Source organism: Berghia stephanieae, chromosome 1, assembly GCF_034508935.2.
Source record: "Berghia stephanieae isolate SIO BIC M18660-M18661 chromosome 1, UCSD_Bste_1.3, whole genome shotgun sequence".
Lineage (NCBI taxonomy): Eukaryota > Metazoa > Mollusca > Gastropoda > Nudibranchia > Aeolidiidae > Berghia > Berghia stephanieae.
The window spans coordinates 129,881,863-129,898,982 of NC_088360.1; the positions used below are offsets into that span (position 1 = coordinate 129,881,863).

At 35.9% G+C, this 17,120-nt stretch overlaps 2 protein-coding genes across 4 annotated transcripts; both read right to left on the reverse strand.

Moving 5' to 3' along the window:
• Positions 1-792: 792 nt before the first annotated feature.
• Positions 793-4,953, reverse strand: LOC144963161 (uncharacterized). Its single transcript, XM_078896879.1, has 2 exons — positions 4,690-4,953; positions 793-4,320 (listed from the first exon to the last, which is right to left on the reverse strand). Exons 1-2 carry the CDS (start codon positions 4,768-4,770, stop codon positions 3,865-3,867), a joined length of 537 nt encoding a protein of 178 aa, XP_078753005.1. The 5' UTR covers positions 4,771-4,953; the 3' UTR covers positions 793-3,864.
• Positions 4,954-6,523: 1,570 nt separating this feature from the next.
• LOC144963162 (tRNA 2'-phosphotransferase 1-like) lies at positions 6,524-16,558 on the reverse strand. Of its 3 annotated transcripts, none has more exons than XM_078896880.1 (9): positions 16,462-16,558; positions 15,671-15,726; positions 15,248-15,344; positions 14,719-14,888; positions 13,865-13,963; positions 10,135-10,207; positions 8,885-8,941; positions 8,208-8,323; positions 6,524-7,302 (listed from the first exon to the last, which is right to left on the reverse strand). In XM_078896880.1, the coding sequence occupies exons 2-9, from the start codon at positions 15,680-15,682 to the stop codon at positions 7,141-7,143; spliced, it is 786 nt and encodes a 261-aa protein (XP_078753006.1). In that variant the 5' UTR covers positions 15,683-15,726; positions 16,462-16,558; the 3' UTR covers positions 6,524-7,140. The 3 variants fall into 3 exon arrangements, with proteins under 3 accessions (XP_078753006.1, XP_078753008.1, XP_078753007.1); XM_078896882.1 differs by having other exon boundaries at positions 16,392-16,537; XM_078896881.1 differs by lacking the exon at positions 16,462-16,558 and adding an exon at positions 16,398-16,416.
• Positions 16,559-17,120: the final 562 nt, after the last annotated feature.

A 17,120-nucleotide genomic window follows, 5' to 3' on the forward strand; every position in this document is an offset into this window, starting at 1 on the left:
CTAATTACCCAGGATGCAGACTGTTCATACATCTACTTTCATCTATTTGTTAAAATATCATCCTTTGATGGGTCGTTGTCTCTTGAGTAATTGATTACATTGTTGCCGTGGGAAATTCACTACTTTGTTGGAACCCCATTACTCAGGCTGTTTTCACAATGCTCTCTCTCTCTCTCTCTCTCTCTCTCTCTCTCTCTCTCTCTCTCTCTCTCTCTCTCTCTCTCTCTCTCTCTCTCTCTCTCTCTAAGTAGTTGAGTAATTTCCCCTGATACCATTACTTGAGCCCCAGAAATACATAGGAGAAATGAAAGAAACATGTACGGGAATTTTTTTTTGTTTGTTTGTTGCTTTAGGTCTCTTCCAACACAATTGAGGTTATATGAGAGACCGCTGAAACAAAAAAACAAGCAATCTAACAAAAATAGTACAAATGTAAATCAAAATCATAATCTAAAGATATCATAAGCTAAATTATAAATAACCAAGAACAAACAGGCAGAGGATTTACAGGAAAAAAAATATCCCCTGTCAAAAATACAATCACAAACCAAAGAAGCAGGATAGGCTAGTAAAGAGAAGAAGAAACGACATCACTATCGGATCGTACACCCATGCGAACATCATAGGTATATGATTCAAGGGTGATGCTCCCATCCAACCACCCGCATGTACGGGAATCTTTGCGAATTGAGGATCTGTGTGTGTGTGTGGGGGGGGGGGGGGGGGGGCAATAGCCGCGGATCCACGGTAAGCATCATCACTCTAAGACCAAATGATATGTGGAGTGTAAGAAGGTGTTTGAAATATTTGTTTTGCAATATAGGGCAGTATCCTCTTGCCAACAGCAACACATTATGAAGGACGAGACATGGTGCCTGTACAGCGCTATTACAATGTATTTCGACAGAGACAATGTTGTTGCTGACCAGGTACTCATTTTGCACCCGGTGACAAATGCCTTATCAAAGGACTTCACTTGCCACTGCCCTCGGAGAAACATATGGCCCAGCAAGGCTGGTCAGAAGACCACACCCAGTTGTAAGGTTGGACTCCCTCAACGTGTAATCCAAATATGTAAGTCCTATATGATATAGCATATCTGAAAACAAAATCGACTCGTATTTTTAAAAGCATTATTGATCACAAAGAAACAAGACAAAAGTGTGATTTATACAACAATAAATTATGGATGCTGGGATGCATATAGTAGTTTGCAAAATACACTTTGACAATTAAAATAATACAATATAAATTGTAAGCCAACAAAAATTTTTATTTCACTTTCACCTCCTCTTGTCTTCTCCCAAAGTCAAATCGTCACAGATACGATCTTACCGTGACAAGGGGAACTATGCGTGTGCAAGTAATATGCTAGTATAGAGTGTAATGTAATACTTAAATTTGTTTGTTTTTTAGGGTTTTACGGCGCTTGCAACACATTTAGGTCACATCAGCGCCAGTAAAGAGGAAGAAAATTGGATAGTGAAAAGATTCTAGATGTACAACAAAAAAGAACTTGAGGACAAAAAGTAAGACAAAGGGGAGAAGTTCAAATAGGGAATAAGTGTAGATTCCAAGAGCACACTATCAGTGTACTTAGTTTGAGAACACCTAAATGTCTCACCCATACCCCAGCACAAGATCCCACTAAGAGGAATACACTCAAATGCTTACATTATACATTCAAAATAACAAACAAAATAATACATAACAGAGAGATGATTTACAAGGGAAAAAAATATCATCTCCCAAAACAATAACTATGCACTTGACTGTTTCCCTCCCAGCCAAGCACTACGGCCAAGGCCAAGGTAAAACCAAATAATCTCATTCCAAGACAAAGACAGAAAGCAAATTGGAAAACAGATATCGGGGGATAGAAGACACGGTAAGTGCCACCCTGCCCTCTATGGGAGGCCAGGAACCCCACCCAGATACTTACTTAAATTTGGATCAGGATTTCAAAAATACCCCATTTAACAATAACACATAGTGTCTGATTGTTCACATAATAACTAGTGAATTAAATTGGTGAAATCAATATTCAATACGAAAGGAATAAAACTTAGACTCTAATATATTCTTGTTCATATTATTTTAATTCAAAATCGTATATCAAATAAACAAATATCTACATGATGATGAATTGTTTAAATTATCACAACATGATGCAAATCCTTAATTCAGATTGTAATATATAAAATAAACATAAAATATCAGAGAAAAAAAAAAACAACAACAGGACAACCACTTTTTATATTGAATTTATTACCCTGGTGTCCGGCAAAACCCATCGAATGTCGGAAAAATTCGAATCCCATTTTATTTCATATTTTAACTGAGGCACTATTTCTGGACAGTATGCAGTTTGAATTTTGTAATTATCTCAATTAGGGCCGAGATTATTCACATTTGAAGGGAGGGGGTCAAAAAGTTTTAAAACGAAGAAAATCATTTTTAAAAATAAGACATACATATTTATTATGCTTCGATAGAGCTCAGAAGAATAAAAATTATCTATACACTTCAAATTGTACAATGTATGAGAATATATTTTTTAAAAATATATTTAATATAATAATAATAAAATATTTTAGAAAATATAAGAATACAAAATACGGTATACATAGTAAAAAAAACAAAACTGAATGGAATATAACACCATAAATTATTTTTTGCGCAAAATATCAATCGGCCAAAATATCACTATGTATTTATCTATATTTGTTTGTTTTGTTTTTAAGGGTTTTACAGCGCTTGCAACACATTTAGGTCATATCAGCACCAGTAAAAAGGAAAAAAATGGGATAGTAAAAAGTTTTAGAATTACAATAAAAGCACCCAAGAAAATGTAAGACAAAGGGGAATTGGTTCAAATAGGAAACAGGTGTAGATTCCAAGAGCACACTAGCAAAGTACTTAGTTTGAGATCACCTAAAAGTCTCATCCAGACACAAGCACAGGTCCCCACTAAGAGGAACACACTCAAATGTTTACAAATCATATATAATACATAAACAAAACATAATACAGTGCATAACAGACAGATGATTTACAAGGAAAATAACATCTCCCAAAACTAACAATACATTTGACTGCTTCCCTCTCAGCCAGGGTATCTGGCCAGGACCAGGACAAAACCAAGAAATCTCATTCCAAGACAAAGAGAGAAGGCATGTTGGAAAACAGATATTGGGGGACAGAAGACACAGTAAGTGCCTCCCTGCCCACTATGGGAAGTCAGGAACCCCACCCAGACCCATAATTTAATAGAAACAAAGAAGAAAGGGGCTGTTATAATTTACATATTTGGTTTTATCACAGAGAGGCTTTATCATAGTCAATCTGTCCCCGCGGAATTATGCCATTTTTGGGGCAAAATTATGCCAATATTATGCCAAAAAAAGGGCAAATTATGCCATAAATTATGCCAAAAATCCAATATTATGCCATAAATTATGCCAAACATCCGACATTTTGTAACGTGGTAATGTAAATTTATAAGCTGAGAGAACAAGTAAATCAAATCAACATTAATTCACAATACGATGACAACAATATTAATGACTAACTAAATCTAATCACAACACTGGTGATAACGTTTAGGCATGCAACAGGGTGGTGAGAATAACTCGACATAAAATTGTATTTTGAGTTGGATGTCATTTTGTAATTTATTAAATGGTTGTCTAAAGCTAAAAAGAAATTTAAGAAATATTACATGTACCACTTACAACAGAGAATCAATAAAATTGTTATAAAACATGAAAACAAGACCCTTGAGGTTATCCTCACTCAAAGATCGTCTGCGGTCTGAAAAGACCAGGTTGTACAATGAAAAACTTCGCTCTGCATCAGCTGAATTCACAAGAGCATAAATATACTTTCGTGCACATTTTGACAGCTGAGGCAACTCATCTGCCTTGCTGTTCCAGAATATAGTGAGGTCCACTGGCAACCCCCAGACACTTTAACCGCTTGTGGTCCCACAGTTTCCCTGTACCAGTGAAACTCACTCTCTGGAACAGCAGACAAACCAGGCAGAGCCCTCTGTAAACGGTCTTTGTTAAAGTCAAATGTCACCAGTCGAGTTGGATCAAAAAATTGAATTTGCTGTAGAAATTCAACTGCTGGTCGGCCATCTGGGGTCATATACTTATCAACCTTTTCTGACACTGAAGAGACAGCTTGGCAGTATCGGTCCTGCAGAGCCAATTTGTCCTTTGAGGGCAGGTCTTCTGGGAAATGCTTAGATGCTTCCCTCATGCTGACTCCACAGCTTCTAAAGGAGTACTGCAAACTTTCAAGTTTGGACCATGCCTGGATTTGAAAAATAGAAGAAAGAGAGAGAGAAAAACGGAATCATGAGTATGATTTGTTGGCTGGCTTACAAGAAGTATAAAATAGAATGAAAGTGATGATTTTATTGGTGGTAAGAACACAGGCAACTTTTATCAGACTTTATGTGTTAAATATAGTTTCCTGTGATTAAGGCAATGACGACCATTATGACTAGAGTAACGATTTTTTTTAAAACTCAAAGAGGGAGGAGTGATGTGTTAAATCTTAGACTGGACTGAGTTGATACTATACAACAGAGGATATGCAAAAAAAAAGTCTTAAAAAAGCAATACATGCATAATTATGTGTTATAGGCAAAATAGACCTGCTGAAATGAAAGCGCCTTACCTTGACAGCAACTGTTGATTGACTTTGAAACAAGTCTGTTGCGTGCACAAAGACTTTGCACTTTTCAGAGATGAAGTCCATTTCTGCTTTAATTTGTATTCTGATATCTGCAGACAGGCCGGCCAGGTATTGGAGTGAGTCACAATATGGCACTTTAGAGTGGGCTACCTCTGCTTTAATAGGATAACCAAACGCCGGTTTTCTTTGAAAACGAAAATACAAGGCCAAAATTTTCGGCAAAAAAGAGCCAATTTTTTTATATTTTATTTATTTTTTTTTTGCTAACGGATGCGGAATCGGATGCGGAAGGCCTCAGGATGCGGCGGCATCGGGTGCGATGCAGCCGCATATTCCTGTGGGGACAGGTCAATAGCAGAAACAAACGAAAACCATGAAACGACTTTCTTAATGTGCTTTGAACTTTAAGTGAAACTCCATGTGTATGCAGATCTACTCCGAGACAAAAAATAATGAACAATGATGAATATAACAGTTTCAAATAAGAACAAAATACAAATCACAGAACATTCCCTTATCTTTCAATAAAAAAAAACCTCTCAAACCTGGGACTTCCTTAGTCCCGGGTTTGAGAGTTTTTTTGGGATTTTTTTTTTTTTAAAGTCGACGGTCATTTTACTATTTGAAGGACGCATTTTCTGGCCAAAATTATTAAAATGTTTTGTTTTCCCCTGTTAAAAATAGTTTTGAAATAATGATGAAAGTTGACTGTGTCTTTGTAACTGGAGTATGATGAGTGATCAGATGTTCTTTAAGACAGATGATTCAGAATGAAATAGATGTGGAATGATTAACACGTGTTCTCACTTAATTGACCTATAACTATAGCCTTTAGTTTGACCATTTACTGAAAGGTACAGAACAAACGTTATGTACAGAAAGTCAAATTTTTACTATAAAAAATTATTTCATTGTACCGAAATCCAGGAATGGACGTGTTGATAATTAGATTTAATGAATTTAAGATACAGCCAAATAGATATATAAGGGTAAAGGGGACAATAAGTCCCATTTTTTATTGAACAATAATAAATTGTAAAGTGAGAGAATGTAAGTTAAGAGCCTTTTCCAAGGCCTCAACTATGCATCGCTCAGAGCAGGACACAAACCAAGGACATTTCAATCCGAAGGCGGGTGTCATACCACAAGACAACAAATCTGCACAATACGAGACCCTAGAACTGCTATTTCATTGCCCAAGTTTCTGGAAACAACTCCATTTGCTCAGGCAAGTGTTTATTTTCATTATTCTTCAATGTTGATACTTTATCTTTTTTTCATCTTCATTTTTTCCAAGCTAACAAGGGTGGGCTTGAGCTGATGGCCATTTTGAGAGAAGCTGATTGTTGCTGACTGAGCATCTATCAAATTGATATTATATTTTCTATTATATATTGATGTTTAGGTTGAATGCTTATTCTAAACAATATATATATATATATATATATATATATATATATATATATATATATATATATATATATATATATATATATATATATATATATATATATATATATATATATATATTTTGAAGGAATTTCATTTATGTTTTATGAAGCTGCTAATGTCCTTTTCATCATGTTATCTTAAAATTAATTGATAATTATACACGGCGCTTAACACCCCCTTTACTTTAAACATGCACTCTATTAGCATATTAAAGTAATCCTATCACTTACATTTGCCGATTTAGCAGTGATCATCAATATTACAATGCCTTTTGTACTTTATATATGAAAACATATATGAAACTCTTTGAAAATACAATTAAGATGAAAGCATTTAGGTACAGAACAACTTGTTGAAACAGTCATTTTCTTGTCAGTGTCACCAAAACTGTTGCTATTTATTTTTCTTCTAATAAAATGAAAGGTTCATTGCCTATTTGAAAAATATATGAGGAAAGAACAAACATAAACTCCCCTTAACATAATCCCTACCGGCTTTTCTTTTTCTTAGCAAAATAAGACACAAAGTCGTTTTTCATGGATTTTAAAATACGATTTAGAATCCAATCCACATCCATATTTTGAATAAAAACTCACTCCAACTTCCTGTTTTAAATAAGCGATGCTTTGTGTGCACTTTGGAGCGTAAATTTTGTGTCTTTGAGAAATGATGAAATTGTGAGAGGGATGTAATAAAATAAGAATCAGATACTCATGCTAAATGTTTCATAACAGTATTCCAGAAAACAGAGAAGGAAAAAAAATCGGAGCTTATTGTTTTCCAGCTGCAAGAGTTCTCTAATATGGCAGAAAAATAGGGGTGAATACGATTTTGCAGGGTACTTGGTAGGTATGCATTTAAAACGTGTGAATGGCATATTCTAGATCCATTTATAAGGTCATGATAAACAGGACATTTTAATAAGTATTGCATACTCCGTATGAACTAAAACAACATAGTTAAAAATATCAATTGTGATCGTCAAGATGTAGACTTCTTATTCTTCCCTCTCCTCTTCTGTCCTTCCCACTCATCAGCCAGGTCATCAGCGCTTACAGAAGACAGTTCTTCTCTTTGTTTCGCTACTTGATCTTCAACCTGAATGGATGATGATTGAATGGGTTCTCCTTGATGAAATGGAATCTGCACAGAAAAGAAAATTTTTTAAAAAGAGTCCAAGTTAATATAGGATTATATCTCGTTTATTGGTTTATAAGTAACGTTCAATTTAAGATTTCTCCTAGCTTGGATGATAAGGGATATAGTAATAAAATTAAATTATAATTTATTTATTTTTGGGGGGGGGGGGGGGGGGCTATAAACACCCATTTTAATGTAGATTTTCATTTCATTTGAAATGTAAGATAGCATTAAAAACTCATAAATGCTAAAAAGGGCATTAAAACATCGCTCTGTGACCCACATTCACGAAGTCAAGCCGAAATAGATGCAGATGGTAGCAGAAATATTTTCAATTCAATTGAATTGTTTGCCTTTATTCTACTTAATTTTAAAGACTTCATTGTTTTATGAAAGGTTTTGGATGATAAAAAATAGGGGTGAGATAAAGTGAGATAACTTTTATTTCTTTTTTTAAAATAAGCAGTAATCTCTGTGACACGCAATATCCCGTTAGATGCTTTACAAGGAGTCCCAAGCCAAACAAAACACTTCACATGTAGCACGAAGGCCATGATGCTTGTAAGGCACTATCATAATTTCTTATCAACACAGACAACATAATTTCCAGTCAGGTACTAAGTTTACATCTTAGTATAATAAATTGTGAGTAAAGAGCTATATCCAAGGGCACAACATTATGCCACTAACAGTAATACTCAAACCCAGGACATGCAGGTCACAAGCCATGAGTGATACAACTAGATCAAATATCCTTACATCTATACAATTTTAACTCCCTTCAGTTGAAAACCACTAAAGGAACATTCTAGTCTGACATTAAACGCATAGCACTATAACACATTGAACAAGTGATTAACATAATATTCACAATAGAAAATTACAAATGATGACAATATATTTCATACCTTCTTTTTGGAAGTACGATTCACTACTTTGTCAAAATATGTAGTCGGGAGGATTCCTCCGTCATTACCAGGACAAAGTATAACACCATTGGCGGACTGAAAAAATTTGAAGCCATCTGTAAGAAGAATAAAAATATTAAAAATCAATAATCCCAACAAAAATCTTGTACTTGCAAGGAATGCTTTAAAAATAAAAAATAAAAGTATCACAATGATTAGTGATATTTCAACCTGAGCTATTCATTGAATAACTGTGAAACTGAACAGGGTTTGATGATAATGAGAATATTTTGTGACATATGAAAATATTGATCAAAAAGATAAAAATAAATTTTTAATGGAACTGGAACAACAGTTATCGATTATATTTTTTGTTTGTTTTTAGGATTTTTATAGCCCCTTGACATACTTTTTGGTCTTTTTGAGCACAAATTAGAAAATAAATGATGGGATGGTCAAACTTTTCTTTTTTTAAAATCGTAAATCTGTGTTCACAAAAAAAAAGCCCAAAAAAACAAAACAAAACAAAACAAAAAAAACAAGTCACAGAAACAATATTTCTTTTTGAATTAGACTGACTGGCCTAAATTTAAACACAGTGCATGGGGTATATAACAAAGAAAAACAAACAACAACAAAAATTAATAGCTTTCATTATCTCAGCTGTATAATCTCACCGTTTAATGCCTTCCTTAGATTGATATAAATGATCACGGAACAGCTTTGTCTCATCCCTATAGTGAAGACAAAAACAAACAAAAAAGAAATAAAGATCACATATAATATATTACTAAAAACTTTATATTTGACAAGTGCCATAAGGCACCCCTCCTTGTACGAAAAATTTGTAGGAATTTTGGGCTGCATCTGTAGTTCTATGAGCATCTAAATTTCAATAAAACTTTGTTTAAAATGAAAATTTTGTACCAGAACATAAATAAAAGGAGAAGATGGCAATGGTTGGGGCGTGTCTGTTGCAGACCAGATGAAACACTGATAAGAAAGGCTCTGCGATGGACACCGTAAGGAAAGAGGAAGAGAGGCACCCCCAAGGAGACATACTTGGAGACATACAACAGAGAGGGACCTAAAACAGAAAGATCTGTCCCTCAAGATGGCCCCAAGAATAGCTGCTGACAGGGCCAGGTGAAGATCCTTTGCATCGCTTCAAGTGCCAGCAGGCCCGGAGAGGATTGAGTGAGTGAGAGCATCAATACATTTAGGACTCTGGTATGTGATTTCAGAGTTTAAAAAGAGAATCTCCTGCCTGATTTAGTCTAATGAATATATTATGCCCCTTAGCCAGACCTGCCAACCTTACCAGAACTAATTCTAATTCCAATCGAGCTTTCATATAGAACAATATCCACTAAACATGCTCAAAGCGCCTTACAATGGGTCCCTGGACAACAGCAACACTTAACATGTAGGATGGGACATGACGCCTGTTAGGCGATATTAAAATTTTTTCGGACAAAGACATCGTTGTTTACAGCCAGGTACTCATTTTACACCTGAGTATGGTGAGAATATATGAGTACAGAGCCTTTTCCAAGGACTCAACTAAATGCACTGAGCGAGGCTCAAACCCAGGACCTTCCGATCCGAAAGTGAGTCTCATACCACAAGACCACATAGCCGCATTGATCTCATACTGTAAAGTTTCCGTATCACATCAAATTCTTGAGTTGTAGCAGCTTTTTACAAAGGTAATTGATTTTATTTTTAATGCGATCGTGAGATTAAATTAATAATAGTCTTTATGAAACAACACAAATGTCCATATTTCAAAAAAAAAATTTTAAGTGATCAATCTGAAAACACAACTGACAAGGCATCACTTTTGTCCCCTACCGCAATCTCAAACTTAAAATGTACTTCATTGAGACACAAAGATCACATAAGGAGAAAAAGAGAAAATACCAACCACTTATGACACCATTTTCTCCTGGTTCTCCAGCTGCAAAATGTATGTGGTTCCTATTCATTCTCTTCAGACCCTGAAAAATTTTTTAAAAACTCAATATTAAAAATATCAAAGCAACCACATAAAAATTCATGTTTTTTAATTGTAATTGTTTTGTTTTCTTTTCATCATCATCATTGCCTTTTTCACCCTGGGTCAGGGTATAGGCCACAGACAAACAGTTTCCATCCTTCTCTATCCTGAGCCAACTTTTTTATCTCATTCCAGGTCTTACCACTTCTTTGTATATCAGCTTCTTTAATTCTTCTCCATGTTCCTCGTGGCCTTCCCCTTGATCTTCTGCCCTGAGGGTTCCAGTCCAATACTTTCTTTGTTATAGTTGAGTCATTCTTTCTAAGCGTGTGTCCAATCCACCTCCATCGTCTTCTTCCTATATCCTCTCCCACTGGTTTCTGCTGTGTTCTTTTCCATACTTCTTCATTTTTTATTCTATCCATCCATTTTATTCTGAGTAGCTTACGCATGCACCTGTTTACGAAAATCTGTACCCTCCTTATACATGCCTGTGATGCGTTCCAAGTTTCACATCCATACAGTAGGACAGACTTCACGTTTGAGTTGAAAAGTCTTAGCTTTAGTTGAAGGGAGATATCTTTAGTTCTCCAAACTCTGTTCAAAGATGTGAATGCAGCCTGTGCCTTTCCTATTCGTGCTTTCACCTCTGCTTCCGTGCCTCCATCCTTGTCAATTATACTTCCGAGATAGCAGAAAGTGTCTATATCTTCGAGTTCCTGATCTTTTACTTTGATCTGCTCCCTTTGACGCGTACCTATCCTCAAGACCTTTGACTTTGCAGGGTGAATTCTTAGACCAATTGATTCCGAGAGGCTGTTTATAATTGTGGTTTTTGCTTGCATCTGGTCCTGGGTGTGGGACAGAAGAGCCAGATCATCTGCAAAATCCAGATCATCCAACTGTGTCCAGGGGGTCCACTGTATCCCATTTCTTCTCCCTTTGGAGGTTTCCTTCATTAGCCAATCAATGGCAAGGATGAACAGGAATGGTGAGAGCAAGCATCCCTGCTTGACACCAGTCTTAATTTCAAAGCTGTCAGTAAGCTGATCTTCATGTACAACCCTGCAACTTGATCCTTCATACATTTCCTTAATGAGGTTTACTATCTTTTCAGGGAGTCCATAATGTGCCAGAATTTTCCACAATGTTGCTCTGTCAATACTGTCGAAAGCCTTCTCGTAATCCAGAAAGTTGACAATAAGAGGAGAGTTCCATTCTATAGACTGTTCTACTATGACTCGCAGAGAGGCAATCTGGTCGGTGGTTGAACGGTTTTTCCGAAAACCTGCCTGTTCGTCCCGCAGTTTAGCATCTGTTGCATTCTTAATTCTCTCTAAAATAATACGGTTGAAAACCTTTCCTGGGATAGAAAGAAGAGTGATGCCTCGATAATTATTACAATTACTGAGGTCCCCTTTCTTTGGAAGCTTGATAAGATGTCCTTCCTTCCAATCCTTTGGGAATATCCCGTCATTCCAGATTCTCTCAAATAGTGGGTGCAGGGCCTCAGCATTTCTTTTCGCATCAACTTTTAGAGCCTCCGGTGGAATCTGGTCTGGTCCAGCAGCTTTCCCCCTTTTCATCTTGTTAATGGCACCCACAATCTCTGCTATCGATGGTGGATCACAGCTAATTGGTAGCTCATTCCTTGCAGGCAAAATTTCTGGCTGGTTGTCTGGTGGTGGTCTGTTCAGAAGGCAGTTGAAATGTTCCCTCCATCGTTCAGATTGAGCCTCTTTTCCAAAAATAGTTTTCCCATCTTTGTCTTTGACTGGTACCTCTGGTTTCCCATATTTTCCAGCAAGTGTCTTGGTAGTTTGATAAAGGATCCTCATGTGTCCTCCAGTCGCTGCTGCTTCTGCTTTCTCTGCAAGTCTGTTCATGAATGCTTCCTTGTCTTTCTTCACAGATCTTTTGACTTCCTTAGCTATGGCTCGATACTGCTCTTGTGCATCCAGCCTTGAAGCCCTTGTTCGGCTTGCATTCACTTGTTCCTTCCTTGTTCTCCTCTTTTCAATAAGGTCCAAGGTGGTTGGACTTATCCATTCTTTATGTTCCGATTTCTTTACCCCAATACCTCATGGCAAGTTGTTATGTAGACTTCCTTGATCTTTGCCCAATGTGACTCTACATCTATGTCCTCCTCGAGCTCAGTAAGAGGTTGGAATCTATTACTCAATTGTAGTTTGAATTCCTCATTCTTTTCCCCATCAAGTGCATTCACCTCGAATTTTCTTCTTGTATGTGATCTGGCCCCGTGTTTTCTGAGTCGGAGCTTAAGCTTTGCCAATAGCAGGTGGTGGTCTGATCCAACATCTGCCCCTCTCTGTACTGTCACATCTTCCAATGAACGTCTGAATCTACGAGAGATACAAAAATGATCAATCTGATTCTCTGTCACACCATCTGGTGAGACCCAAGTTGCTTTGTGGATCCTCTTATGGGGGAACACTGATCCTCCAATCACCAAACTGTTGAATGCACAGAAATTTGCAAACCTCTCTCCATTATCATTCATTTCTCCCATGCCATGACGTCCCATGATACCTTCATAGCCTACGTTATCCTGTCCCACTTTTGCATTAGCATCTCCCATCAATATGTTGATGTCTTTCCTTGGCAACTTGTCAATGACTTGTTGTAGCAGACCATAAAATGTATCTTTGTCCTCATCTGTTGCATCATTTGTTGGGGCATAGATCTGTACAATGTTCATGCTGATCTTCTTACTCCGTGTTGTAAAGGACGCCATGATGATCCTTTCTCCGCATTGTTCCCATCCTCTCAGTGACTTCTGGGCAAACTTGCTTAGAATTATTCCTACTCCCTGTGTATGAATCCCGTCCCCTCTCCCTGAATATAAAATCTTCTCCCCAGACTTGAGGTGTTTCTGTCCGGATTGTATCCAGTGGGTTTCGCTTACTCCAAGTATATGCAGCCTGTATCTTCTCATCTCAGTCACAACTTGAGAGCTTTTTCCTGCTTCATATATGGTGCGAACGTTCCACGACGCAATTCGAAGCTGCTTGTTTGGCGAAGACGTCATCGGGTCAGCAGAGTCCTTTCGGCTTTGTCTGTTGTCCTTCATAAATTCTGTAATTCCAGAAACTCTTCGGTCGCCCAAGCTAAAAAAAGGATTTAGTTTGTCTGTCTGTGTTTCTGTAACGGTTTGAGTTTAACGGAAAGGGGTGTTAACCCTTTGCCAACCCCCAACCTGGAGGACCAGGTGACTCAAAGATGGGGGAATCACACACCATTAGTCGCCTTTTACGACACGCTGGCTTGGCGTTGGGCTATTCTTGACCCTCTCATTTGAGGGACCCCGGACACCACACGGGTTTGTTTTCTTTTAATTGAGAAAAATATTCAACATCAAAGCAACCACATAAAAATTCATGTTTACATACATGCTCCATCCATTATGGCTTTGTATATTTTAAAATTATCTTTTGTTTTACTTTTACATGAGCAAAACATTCCGAAGAAAAGTAGATCAAAAAGAGGAAGGTACTTCAACAAAAGTCGCTACTGCTGTCATAGTAAAAGTTTGCATAAAATACTCGAAAATTAACAAAAGCTTTATCCATCACAATTCAGCCCTGAAAAAATAAATTACTAACACCAGTCAATCAATTATCACTACTCATGAACTAACCTCATGAGAAATAAAGTGAAAAGCCTTTTTATTGGTTCCGTGGATAACAATAGGAAAGTCGTCGGGTACTGTAACAGGAGTTAGAGCCAATTCATCAACCTGTGGAAGGAAGTGAGCCAATGATTATGACATAGTGACCAACTTTTCAAAGAGCTAAAATGGGACACCCTAAAGCGCATCACTGCCATAACCCAAAATGGCAGTATGTTTGGGCTATTATAATATATATTATAGATTCATAGCTATACCCACTATTTGTCAGTTCCTTGTTTTGATTTGCTAGTCAAAAAATCATAATCCTGGGACATGCCAGGGTCATTACCTTACATATAAACAGTCCAATTTTTAACAAAATCTTTTTGTTTTTCTCCATATTGTCAAATCGGGACATTCCCAATTTTATCGGGACAGTTGGCCGCTATGTTATGAGATGTGATTTCTGGCAAAAATTTTGATCCATTTCTTCCTTGGTGATCTAAGTATCTTATGAACACGTCAATTTCATCCCTTTATTTTGATGTGAAAATGAATAAATGATGGATGAAGAAAGAGCGAGGGAGGTGGACGTATAGATGAAGGATGATGGTGATGAGAGACAAATACAAATAACTAATGCTATGTCAAGGCAAAAACAATTTTTTTGAAAAAGATTAAATTAAAATTACTGTAATATATGATACAGAAAACAATTTTTTTAATTTTTTTATTCTTACTATTTTTCCTGTTTCATTTATGAAATGGAACACATGAACTCAAAAGAAATAACCTAAAATGAGAAATTGACAAAACACCAACACTGCCTTTATATATGAGTATGAACTACACTGTTTTTATCATAATACATCATGACTTACTAGCAAGGAGTGACCTTGATTTGCCCTTATCTTTAATTTTCCAGTTTCCTCATCTGTCTCCAGAGCAAATCGTTGCTTGTCATTATTTTCCACAACATTTCGAACATCAGAAATAGAAGCTGTATGAAATTTCGAATGTTTAAGGATGTCTTCTACATATAGGAAACCACCTGTAAAAACAAACAATAAAAATATATATATATATTTAGAATTATTTTAATCAAGTTACAAAAATAACAGTTTTATTTTTATAGTCCATTGAAAAAAAAAATTAATGTTCACCTAAGTAGTATGCCGGTCACGATTTTTAATAAAATATTTTATTAATTTTTAACCAAAAAAAATTAAAAAATTATGTATTATTGACTATCGGTCATTTCAAATCCGATTGTAAAATTTAGAGAATGATTTTAATAATAATAATAATAATAATAATAATAATAATAATAATAATAATAATAATAATAATAATAACATCAACAACAACAATAATAATATGAGATGGATTTGACTTATTCCATTCCAATACCTTTTAGCAAAGTAAAGCCCTCTTTCTCAGCTCCATGCCTCAAAAGCCAAGAAAGAGCCTTTGATAACTTGACATTGTGATCTTTTGTCTTGTCATTCTGAAACACATATATGACATTCAAGTTCATGTAATCAATAATGCATCCTTAACAGTAAATTGCAATTTAGTCAGATAGTAGGAAGTAGGAGTAGGAAAGAACTTAAAATTTTAAAATGTATTACAATCAAAACTAAAAATGATTTAATGCAAGTGTGGTTATCCAAAAAAATTGAGCTCAAGTAATAGACGAACTCTAGCAAACGTGGAAAATAAAACAAACTCTAACGCTAACTCTAATACTTCTCTTATTTCTGGTTGGCTGGGACATAAAGTAAAGTTGTAGTTCAAGACCCCCGAGTGTACGCTTAGGTTTATGACACTTACCGTCGCGGCCATTCTTGTTAGATTTGTTTTTGTTTACTTGGACGATGATCTTGTGTCTGAGAACAGAATTTTAATCGGTCACGATGACGGTGGAGTGTGCTTTCAAGTTGAAGCTCAAGTGGGTCAAAACAAGTGAGTGGATTACGATTCTGATTCAGTAATTTTGACTATGTACTAAATCACGGTCACGAAACTAGAATTGCTGCGATTTTATAAATAAAAATCATCGTCAAGATTAGGGACCTAGTCTCACCAACTATCACCAATCACTTATTGTACACGCTGGTGCAGTCATCAAATCAAAACAAAAGTGCCTCCCAAAACAAAAAACCCCATAGCATTTTTCCGTCTTTTTTCCAAGTTTCCCTGTACAGCCAAATCGAGTTTATAAAAAATGCCAAATACATAGGTCGCAAAAAGCTAAATTACTGAATAGGAAAAACAGTCTATACAAAACTAAACGCATGTCATGTACTTTTCTCAAAAGTTATAACAACTTAAATCATTAATAAGAGTAAGAGGATCCGTCAAGATAGCATTAGACATTGTTTGGCAGTTGTTGCATTGCACTCAGCAATCAAATGATAGTCGATGAAACGATAGCTTCAGTTTCAGCTTCATTTTACTAACATATTACTCTTCTGTATGAAATTTTCTAAAAATTATAATTTAAAAGCGATTCTTTTCTCTTAAAAAAATCATTCTTAGAGCTTAGACTGACACCCACTGATCACACTCTCTGCAATGACCCACGGCTAGAGTGATTGTTATAGAGGGACGCAGTCCATTACGTTCACTTATGCCCGAAGCGCATTGCTGACTCAAAGACACGACATGAACTTATTTGCAGGTCTGATAACACAAATTGTTATGGTCCCAGTGTTGCTATGGAAATACTCTCAAACCAGCGCAAAATGTTCTCCATTACAACAATGTTTAAAATGAGCCCATAATATTGTCCGCATCCGGTTATAATACCTGCAAATATGTTCGCGTCGCATATACATCAATGTTTAGCATCTTGTATCTTGATGAAATAAAAGCTGGAGCTTGTGATATGATATCATATTAAGGGTTATATGGGGCAAGAGACATTTAAACGTCCTATTGTTTTTGAAAATATAAATATATTACAGTTAATACAAACAAAAGAAAAGATCAGATTGATACATGGATATTATAAGTACACAATCTTTTTCATTCTGCTTATCGGGATTATATGTGAACTTCGAACAAGATATGTATGTGACTCATGGGACTGTTGTAGTGATTTTGGATTCGAATGAATGAACATGTGTTATTTAAAAAAAAAAAAACTATTGTAAAGCACCTCTGAGCACTATTTGTGGATACTGGCGCTATATCAAATGATAATGATAATGATGATGATGATGATGATGATGATAATAATAATAATAATAATAATAATAATAATAATAATAATAATAAC

What these genes read in the sequence shown, in the direction of transcription:
- LOC144963161 (XM_078896879.1), bottom strand. Translation starts at nt 4,770, where the DNA reads ATGGACTTCATCTCTGAAAAGTGCAAAGTCTTTGTGCACGCAACAGAC. An exon ending in AATCAACAGTTGCTGTCAAG is followed by an intron (nt 4,321 to 4,689) that starts GTAAGGCGCTTT and finishes TTTCAAATCCAG; the next exon opens with GCATGGTCCAAACTTGAAAG.
- LOC144963162 (XM_078896880.1), bottom strand. An exon ending in ATCAAGGTCACTCCTTGCTA is followed by an intron (nt 13,964 to 14,718) that starts GTAAGTCATGAT and finishes TTCCTTCCACAG; the next exon opens with GTTGATGAATTGGCTCTAAC. An exon ending in TCTAAGGAAGGCATTAAACG is followed by an intron (nt 8,324 to 8,884) that starts GTGAGATTATAC and finishes TTCTTCTTACAG; the next exon opens with ATGGCTTCAAATTTTTTCAG.